The following is a 9,702-nucleotide window of genomic DNA, read 5'->3' on the forward strand; positions in this document are numbered from 1 at the left end:
AATCAAGCTATTCATTCAGACAGCAAAGTATTCATACAAGCTGATTTTCTTAACAATTAAAACACAGGCAGCTCTGCCACATCACAGAAATCACGACCAGAGCTACTGATGGAGCATTTAACCAGAATTAAGGCAAAAGCTCCCTTGGATAGAAGATGCTGTTACTGAGCCAGGCAAATGTAAATAACAATAATCCCCTCAGACAGAAAAGAGTTCAGAAGTCAGCCCTCCAGGAAGCATATTAGACAGAATCACTTGGGCTGGAAGAGACCTCAAAGATCATCTAGTTCCAACCCCCCTGCCTCAGTAGGGCTGCCAACCTCTAAATCAGGCACTAAACAGAGAGCACAGATTGTTCTCAGTTGAGCTCAGGAACAGAATTTTCATGTGCTCAGCACTCATTCATGTTTGATGTTTGACTCCCCGAAGAGCTCACTGCCCATTAAGCACCAGGTTTTCAGCCACTCTCAGCACTCAGCAGCTCCCATGCTGACACTAACAGACAGATATTCTGAGCCCAGCAGCTAGCACACACTCAGTGTATTGAGCAGTTGGATATAAGGCTCTGACTGCAGAAGTTCATTCGTTTGGAAAATCCGTCCCAACTGAACAAGTACATGAAGAGAACACTCAAAGGCATAAAGCACTTTTACTCACCTATAGCCAAAATGCCACCCTTCCTTTCATTTGCATCAGAGCTAGAGACCAATTCAAAAATGTGATGGTTCAGCTGATCATAAAACCTGGTGGATTCCTCCTGGCTCATCTGTAACAGGAAAATATTCATATAGGCTCTCAGCATTCTCTCTTCTCTTGCTACTTCCAAAACCTCCATAAACACAATGCTCCTTAGGTTACACTAATAGAAAGAACCATACATTATAAACAGTTTCTCTTCCTTACGCCTTTGACCTGTTGAGTTTATTAATCCTGGTGCTTGACCATCCATCGCTCATCTCTCCTCTCCTACATGCTTGGGCAAAATAAGCTCCATGTTACCCCCCACCTCCTCACTAATAACAGTTTCCATGTTCCAAAAACATCCATCCTCAGAGTACCCAGCCAGTGCCCTACTCTCATTTAATAGACAAATAATACATTTTTTGCAGCACTCACTTCACGGAGCTCCATGGTGACATAATGCTGCAGGTCCTTGGCAGCTTTTGCCCTTGTTTCTTCACTGCGACTCTTCAAGCCATTGGCAAATTGTTGGAGAATAGACACAGTGCCTGACATGGTGCCGTTACGCTGGGGCTTGGGGCATCAAGTCCTGTAAGTTCTTCAAAGACACAGGATTTTTAGTACTTTCATTACTGAAATCTCTGAGCTTAACTCTGTCCCTACTGCCTTTTTCCAGCATATATCCCACTGCACGCAAGGATGCTGCGCCAGACAGCACAAACAATACAGCTAACCAGTACCATCCCCTAGGCACTACAGCCCTGTTATAAAACCACATCACTACATCACACTGTGACGTCTCCCACAGCCCATTTCCTCCCTGGTTCCTCCAACACCAAAACACGCGTTCCGGTAGGTCGGGTGCACCCATGGTGCTCTAACTGCAAGGCACACGACAGCCAAAAAGACACCACGGTAAGATGAAGTTCTGCAGTCACCCTATAACGAGGCACAGACTTTCCCATGAATGTGCCATTATGGCATCTGATTCCTCTGTGAGCATTTTCACCCAAGTTTCTCCACAGAAATCCCCGTGTTCTAACAACACTTGGGGCCAGCAAGCATTACATTCCTCAGCAGATATTTAGAGATGAGATGTCCACTTATAGCAACAGCAGTCACTGCAGGGGGATGCTTGCTACTGTAACATCACATCACATTAACCCAAGCTGCCCACTTGACAGAAGGGCCCACAGCACCACAACGCACCAAAACTTCAATTTTACCCCCCCCGTATTCCCCACACAGCCATAAATACCACGGAGAACACCGCGCGAGGTGACCTCGGGGCTCCTCATGGCGAGGGGAGCCACCGGAAGGAGCCCCATTCCCGCTGAGGGGGCGGCAGGCCCGAACCCCACAACCCGGGAGCGCGGGAAGGCTGAGGGCGCGCGGCGCGGCGGGAACGGGGCCTCCGCTGCGGGGCTGAGGGAGGCCGCGGGGCTGAGGCGGCCGGACCGCTGACAGGGCGCAAGGCGCCGGCCCGGCGGGCTGTGAGGCGGGAGGGCCGCGATGGTGGGGCCGCGCCGGGGAGCGAGGAGTTACGGGATGCTGAAGGGAGGTTCCCGAGCAACACTCACTCACCACCTCCACCCCAAACGCCGCCAACGCCGCCGGCTCCCCCGCTCTGGGCCCCGGCGGCCTCCCCCGCGCCTCCCGGACCGGCGAGACGCTATCGGCCAATAGGCTTCCAGAAAAGGTTTGATAGGTACTGCATTTGGCCAATAGAAATAGAGAAAAAGGGAAGGGGCGCACCTAGCCCCGCCTCTCCTCTTGAGGGGCCGCAAGGAGAGTGACCGTCACCGCTCTGCCAATCAGCAGGCGAACTACGAGTGACTGGCAGCGCGCTCTACCAATACAGAGCTAGGTTCGCTCGGCTGGTGACAAACCTGGGCTAGGCCCGCCCTCCAGACGCCGGCAGCCCTCCGCCCTCCACAGGAGCCCGTACGCGTTGTACGCATGAGCAAGGGCTGAGGCGCAGGGCAGCGCCCGGTGCGTATCCGAAATGAGTCCGTGTGGGGCCGTGGGCGGGCGTGGCGGAGCGGCTCTCAGCAAACGCAGTGGCGCGTAGACCAGGGCTGGGAGGCGCCTCAGAGCCGCTCCTAGCAGCCATGCGGCGTTTTTTACTTCCATCAGACCCCGGCGGAGCGTTACAGATTCCAGTCGGGCCGCGCAGCAGCGGAACCCTCTGCGCGGGGCTGAGGGGCGGGGGGGCGGTGCGGACGGTGCGCATCGCCTCGGGGGCCGCGCGGAGCTCCCCTCAGGCGCGGCCATGGCGGTGGTGCGTCCCGCCAGCCCCTCCGGGCCCTGACGCGCGGCCCTTCTCCTTGCAGGTGCTGCGAGAGCATGGGGCCGGCGGAGCCGGTGCAGAAGATCAGCATTAACGCCGAGAGCCCTCGCGGCGGCGAGAGGAACGGCTGCGGGGCGGGGGCTGAGCGCGTCCCCGCCGGCGGCTGGAGGCAGAAGTGCGCGGCCTACGTGCTGGCGCTTCGGCCGTGGAGCTTCAGCGCCTCCCTCACCCCCGTGGCTCTGGGCAGCGCGTTGGCCTACCGGGCCGAGGGAGCACTAGACCCGCGGCTGCTGGTGGGCAGCGCCGTGGCCGTGCTGGCCGTGCACGGGGCCGGCAACCTGGTGAACACCTACTACGATTTCTCCAAAGGCATCGATCACAAAAAGAGCGATGACAGGACGTTGGTGGACCAGATCTTGGAGCCTCAGGACGTGGTCCGGTTCGGGGTGTTCCTGTACACGGTGGGCTGCGTCTGCGCCGCCGGGCTCTATGCCGTCTCGACGCTGAAGCTGGAGCACCTGGCCCTGGTTTACTTCGGCGGGCTGTCCAGCTCCTTCCTCTATACTGGAGGTAAGCACCGGGCCCCGTTTGCTTTCAGCCTGAATGGGACAGTGAACTGACTTGTCAGAGGAGACCCAAGTGATCTAATAAGCTGCCTGGAAAGTATTTGGTGGTATTCCCTGGAGTGCGGGTACATAGCCTTGCCATTGATTGCTGTGGGGAGGTGTGAGAAGGGATGCATCAAGTTCAGCTGGAAAGTAGCGCTGAGACATTGATACCGTAAGGCAGCTGATCAGGAAAGTCTCTAAGACTCAAGCTGGAGTGTTAGAAAGCAGGAGTTCTTTAATAGCAGCACTGAATGCATGGGGGTCATCCTCCTATCACCATGGCTTGCATGCTTACAAAAGGTCTTTAGTTAATATACATTACTTGTGTTACATGTGAGTTTTCCAAGAGGTATGTTATATGTGCAGAACTTTCTTAGAGTTATGTTACATATGCAAGTTTCCCAGAATTATATATTCAGTGACAGATTCCAAGCAGGAGCTCCTATTTCTTTGGTACAAAGACTCAGTAAAACTTCCTTATCTCCTTGGTTCAGAGACACAGCTCTTCCTGCTATCTGAACAAGAATTGCAGGGCAGGACCAGGTCCATTCATCAACCAACACTAGCAAATGTAACAACATCATTATAACTTGTACCAACGTTGTTGGCTCTGTATGGCTGTAGGTGCTCCTTAGAACTGTTACTGAAGCTTTTTGTGGCGTGTATCTCGTGTCTTCATCTGTATGGCTTGCTGCATGTGTCCTTTTCCATTGGTGTAATTTGTTTTGTTTTGGCATGTTGTTATTCTTTAGATGGAATTCCATTGAGAATGCAGAACAGTATGTGCTTGTTTTACTGAGAAGAGAGTGTTCTTAGTGTTGTTCTGGGTTGGGTTGGTACAACATGAGAGGCTGGAGAAATTAACGAGCTGCATTTTCAATAAAGGAAAAGAGAAAATATGCCTCTCAGCCATAGCTATGTACTTGTTGGCCGTTTTACAGTATTTCTATGGGAAGGGCTGGTCTGTTGTAATCCATTCTCTGTTGTCATTTGAGTTGTTTGACAATGCTTCATTGTATTCTTGTGTTTTGCCACAGGAATTGGATTTAAATATGTTGCACTCGGAGATGTGGTGATCCTGATCACCTTTGGGCCCCTGGCTGTCATGTTTGCCCATGCTGTGCAGGTTGGTTATCTGTCTGTCTCACCGCTGCTCTACGCTGTCCCGCTGGCTCTCAGCACTGAGGCCATCCTGCACAGCAACAACACGCGAGACATGGAGTCTGACCAGCAGGCAGGCATTGTCACCTTGGCTATCCTCATCGGCCCTGCGCTCTCCTATGTTCTCTACACCGTGCTGCTCTTCTTACCCTACTTGATTTTCTGTGTGTTGGCCACACGCTACACCATCAGCATGGCACTGCCACTGCTCACCATCCCGATGGCGTTTTCACTGGAGAGGCAATTTCGGAGCCAAAACTTCAACAAAATTCCTCAGCGGACAGCCAAACTCAATCTCCTTTTGGGGCTCTTCTATGTTTTTGGAATCATGCTGGCACCAGCTGGTGCTCTGCCCAAACTGTAACAAGCTGTAGAGCCAGACCTCACAGTTCAGTATTAATGCCAATGAAGAGGGGGATTACGTGGGTAGTTGACCTGTTATGGACAGTGTGAAACACAGAGAGACTGTCCTGAGCTGTTGATTGTATGTGAGTGTTGTGATTTCTGGTCTTGGTTAGCTTGCACATCAGGCTTTAGAGAAGCCATTTATCAGTTCCTTGGAATATCGCTTCCTTGCAGCTTTGATTCTGGAGAACCAACGTGATCTGAGGACAAGAGTTTAAAGAATGTCACCCTTCTGCTGATGAATTCTGAGGGGCTTCCACTGTTAATGGAAGTAAGATTCAGTCTCATACAAACTCTCCCTTCACAAGTAGCTTTGATTTCTCTTACAACTCCTTACCACGGTCATGGAGTTCATTGGCTCCTACGTGGCAAATAGAAAGCACTGCCAAATGCTTAGCATCACAGTGACATGGGTGCTATTACTTCACTCCTTTGAGAACATGATTCGTATCTTTTCATTTTTGTTGGTTTTCTTTTTCCTTTTGAGCTTTAATTTCCAAGCCCTCTGAATGGTAGTAGGATACTGATTCATTCACTGTTGTCTCTGCTGGATTCTTATAGTCTAGAAAGTGCAAAATTGTGTCTCTGTGGTGTGTTGGTGCTAAAATGGAGCACAACTATCCCACTGCACAAGCTTGAAGACAAAACCAGTAAATGTATTCTGCTTTGAAAGCTGAACCTGTAAATGCAAATCACGCAACTGAGTAGCCTTCAATGCGTACACAAACAATTGGTTACTCTTTCCACTTTTGCTTAAATTTAACTGTCTGAAAGGACAGCCATGTTAAGCAGAAATGATGGACAGGGTGCCAAAATTCTTAGATCTGGATTGATATTTGAGTGGGAGAACAAGCTTTCAGTTGAATAAATATGTTTCTTTATTGTCATTCTCTCTGTTTAGAGGCTTGAAGTACCATAGTCAAATGTCCTATTGTAAGACCTAAAAGAAGTCCAGATAAGAAGCAAAGGAGAAAGACACAGGGTTAGCAAAAATAAATGATTGTGTTGGCTCTACGTATCAGTGAGAACTGGAGACAGAAAGAAACCATCTAACCAGATTTTTTCTAAGGCAGACCAGTTTGTGTGACTGAATCCCACGTAAATGTTAGGAGCTCTGACGTGAGTTTCCCCACCTCTTCTCCTCCCTCTGCACCTTGCAGCCTTGTTTTAGTTTCTTCTTTAGATCTCACCTATTGATATTTTGACCATTTGGAGAACTGTTTGTTTCAGTAAACGTGCAGCAGTTTGAAAAGCAAACCATGCCAAACATAACTGGGAAACATGCAGTCACTTTCCATACGAAGATGATTTACTCCATTCTGTTGTTACTCCGTAGCAGTTGAATTCTCCTTTTTTGAAGAAAAAGTATTTATTTCCTATGGTTGGGGGTTTGCTGAGTTGTTTGTTTACAGGTGAAGAGCTTCACAGCAATTCATCCTGGTGTTCCACTCTGTTAGTGCCTGGAGCACAGCCTTGCTTTTGAACCAAGGGGGAGCGTGTTAATTACTCTATAAAGGACTTTTAAGCAATAAACTTAGCATGGTGTTGTCCTTCATTTGTCATAATTAAGTCGTACATTCAAAAGTACTGAGTGTTGTATTAGTGGAGTGTGCCACTGCCAGTGCTGAAGCTGTTAATGAGACAATGTTACACAGCATTGAGAGTTCAGTGACAAAACCTGGGCACAAGACGAGAAAATAAGGACTTCAGCAACTGTCTGCTGCTTTATACAGCAAAATACTTTTTTGCTGTATTGCTGATGGCTAGATTAGAAACATGAGGAGAAAAGGGAAAAATTCAGCTTGGGCTGATGGAGGGAGATAGAAGTGTTTTGGAAACTGCTTGAAGCAGAGGAATACGGCACCATATCTACTGTTGTTTCTTTGTGGACCTGCAGAATAAAGAAGAGCTTGGCTCTGCAACCCACATCACTTTTCTGCAGAGTAAAAGCTTTGCCAGGGATGTGGACTGAGCTGGTGAATCTGCTAATTGTGCACTGGCAGATAGGTGGGTCATTAATCCCAGCGTGGCTTCGTTGTTACCCTTTGTAGCAGCTGTGAGCTTCATTTTATGATGGCTCCTTTTTACGTAGCTGTCAGTTGAAAAGAGTATTTCTCTTTTTCTACTCCTTGTGCACAGAGTTACTCAAGCTGAATTCCTTATGGTAACTAAGACATGGCTCGTGTGTCTGATAGCTGTGCTGGTGGAGAAAGACCTGGGGAACAACTAGTGGTGAAGCAGTGTGTGCAGCTGTGGTTGTATTGGGGCTGGCCTTCAGTCATGGGAAGGATCACTGCTTTCTGTTCAAAGAGATGAAGGAAGAGTTCACTCATACGTGTGTATGTTGGTGGAACTCTTGTCAAGGAGAGGAGTTTTAAAGCAGTTTAGAGGTGAGGATTAGAGGAAAATCAGTCTGAAATGCTTTTGCTTCCTAACAGATACTGGTTGCATACGGTTCCCTGTCTGTGAAAGAATGCAATTCCACGTTCTTGGGGATACTGATAAGGGCTCCCACTTTCTTCACCATGGCTCTGAGGAAGTCATTTACCTACTTTGTGTATCAGGAAACAGCTAACTTTTGCCTACCTCACAGGGATGCTGAGCCAACATCGCTGTCACAGCTTTGAAAGTAACAAGTGCTTTATCTCTGTGTGCTTTCCAAAAGCGTGTTAGCATGAGAAAGCATTTTAGGTATGAACTAACCTAACGGGTGACTGAACCAGTGTGAGCAGACCAAAATCACCTCCGAGCTGACATTGAGTGGTGAGAGAGGCTCCCTTGGTTTGTTTTGAGATGAGGATGCCGAGTCTGTCCCTGTCCCTCTCCTTCCTGTCCCGTGTGACTTTAGCTGAATATACATTTCTTAAGCTTCTTACAGGTCTCTCTTGAGCTGTGTTGCTGTGTGATGAATCTGCATTGGTAGGTTAACTGATTAATGTGTCCTAAAGCACCTCCTGGCCTTTCTTACTCAATAAAACGACTGAATGTTATTCTGTTAACTATACTGCATTCAACTACTTTATATCACTCTGTGTTTTGCACACGTATTAGAGAATTCTCTGGGAAGGATGGGGTCTTTCTCTGCAGTGGTTACAGTGTCAGAACATGAAAGCTCATACCTATTATTTTATGTGTGCTGAGTCTCTTTATGAGTTGCATAATCACGTCCTTCCATCTCGCTGGATAAGAAGTTCAGTGGCAATGATCACCTCATGTTAACAGCAGACTTCAGACTGGTGGTAGCATTCCCACCAACAAACAGAATTTCCTTTGATGCAGTTTTCTGTGCCACGTCCTGCTCAGCATTTGTAAGGAGCTTCCAGCTGAACTTTCTCAACGTTTCATCTTTTTAATAAAGGTGGACTTTTTCATCCTCACCTGTGTGACCTGCTATCCTTCAGTCTTGTGGTCTCTCCTTGCAATGGCTTTATTTTGCTCCATAGGCCTGCAGCAGAACAATGCTTCCCTTTTGGAAGAACCAGAAACAGACTTGATGGCTTTGCCTTCGTTTTCCCTGTTGTGACAGAGGGCCTCTTGTGGTGCTGTCGCTGCTGCCTCCTTACCAGCGCTGGCCTGAGGTAGTGGAGATGGCTGTGCTTGGAGGTTTTTTTTAGCAGTCTGTGCATTTCTTCTAGAGGGTTTGCAGCTACGTTACCATCAAGCTGGCACACTGGTAGTCAAACTCGCTGTAAAGAAGCATGTCCTCTAGTAGAAACTTCAGACCCTGGGAACGGACGTACTGCGGAGCAGCTTTTTGCCCGCGTCCCGCCTAGCAGGGGCTGTAATTCCGGCTGTCCGCAGGTGGCAGCACCGCTCCGCTGCAGCGCCGTGCGGGTCCTGTGCCCTACAAGAGGCGCCGACCGCAGCGCCTCAGCCGTTATTTAGTGATATTTGTGCCTCGCCGTTCTGAAAGTCAGTCTTATTTCTTTATACCAGAAGATTTAATGTATTTTTTTTCTTTTTGCTCATTAGCTCACAAAGCAGGAACCATGCAGTGTCTATAAGCAACACGGGATCAGTGGAGCTCGTGGAGCTTCCCTGCCTGTCCTTCCAACACTGGAACTCCAAATTCCGTATCCCAAATAACCCTGCTTTCAAGATCGCTGGATCCCGGAGCTGCATCTTGGGAAGCCGTTCACCACGAGCTGCGGCTGTAGGTCGTACGTGTCCGTACAACCGTGGTTCCGAACATTCCGAGCCCAGAAACAGCCAAGCACCGAGCTCCATTCTCACGTACGGCAAAGGCTGCGGAACGAAGGCGATGCGCCGATCCCGCAGACGCGCCTCCGCTCCCAGCGGCGTCCCGCAGCCGCTCCGTGCGGGGCGGTGCTGGGCGGTCCGACCGCGCACAGCCCGTCCCCTTCCTGCTGAGCTCAGTTCCTGCGGAGCGCGGCGCCGTCACGAGCGCTGCCCGGCTCCGCTCCTCCCGCCCGCCGGCAGGGCCCGGGCGCGGCCATGGCGCGCTGAGCGGCGGCGGCCCAAACCCCGCAGCCTGCGGGCCGGGGCCGGGCCGAGCAGCCGGCAGCACGGAGCCGGCCGGCGGGGGGCGGCGGGGCG

The 9,702-nt window shown here is 50.1% G+C and overlaps 2 protein-coding genes across 3 annotated transcripts in view; one reads left to right on the top strand and one right to left on the bottom strand.

Annotated features, from left to right (window-relative positions):
- Window positions 1-2,381, bottom strand: part of MTOR (mechanistic target of rapamycin kinase) — a 61,302-nt gene extending 58,921 nt beyond the window's left edge. The window contains exons 1-3 of one of the 2 annotated variants that reach the window (XM_048967640.1): window positions 2,266-2,381; window positions 1,117-1,279; window positions 658-766 (exon numbers count right to left, since the gene is read on the bottom strand). In XM_048967640.1, the coding sequence (XP_048823597.1) occupies window positions 658-766; window positions 1,117-1,236 (229 nt within the window). In that variant the 5' untranslated portion in view covers window positions 1,237-1,279; window positions 2,266-2,381. Of the gene's footprint in view, window positions 1-657; window positions 767-1,116; window positions 1,280-2,261 lie in introns of both variants that reach the window. The other variant, XM_048967641.1, reaches the window with a different exon arrangement.
- Window positions 2,382-2,575: 194 nt separating this feature from the next.
- Window positions 2,576-8,522, top strand: UBIAD1 (UbiA prenyltransferase domain containing 1). Its single transcript, XM_048967813.1, has 3 exons — window positions 2,576-2,673; window positions 3,015-3,541; window positions 4,617-8,522. The coding sequence occupies exons 2-3, from the start codon at window positions 3,028-3,030 to the stop codon at window positions 5,102-5,104; spliced, it is 1,002 nt and encodes a 333-aa protein (XP_048823770.1). The 5' UTR covers window positions 2,576-2,673; window positions 3,015-3,027; the 3' UTR covers window positions 5,105-8,522.
- Window positions 8,523-9,702: the final 1,180 nt, after the last annotated feature.

Source organism: Lagopus muta, chromosome 21 (genome assembly GCF_023343835.1).
Source record: "Lagopus muta isolate bLagMut1 chromosome 21, bLagMut1 primary, whole genome shotgun sequence".
NCBI classification, from domain to species: Eukaryota; Metazoa; Chordata; class Aves; order Galliformes; family Phasianidae; genus Lagopus; species Lagopus muta.

Excerpts from the sequence above, each read along its gene's own strand:
- UBIAD1 (XM_048967813.1), top strand. The coding sequence starts at position 3,028 with ATGGGGCCGGCGGAGCCGGTGCAGAAGATCAGCATTAACGCCGAGAGC. Across the intron at positions 3,542-4,616 it reads CTCCTTCCTCTATACTGGAG|GAATTGGATTTAAATATGTT; the intron begins GTAAGCACCGGG and ends GTTTTGCCACAG.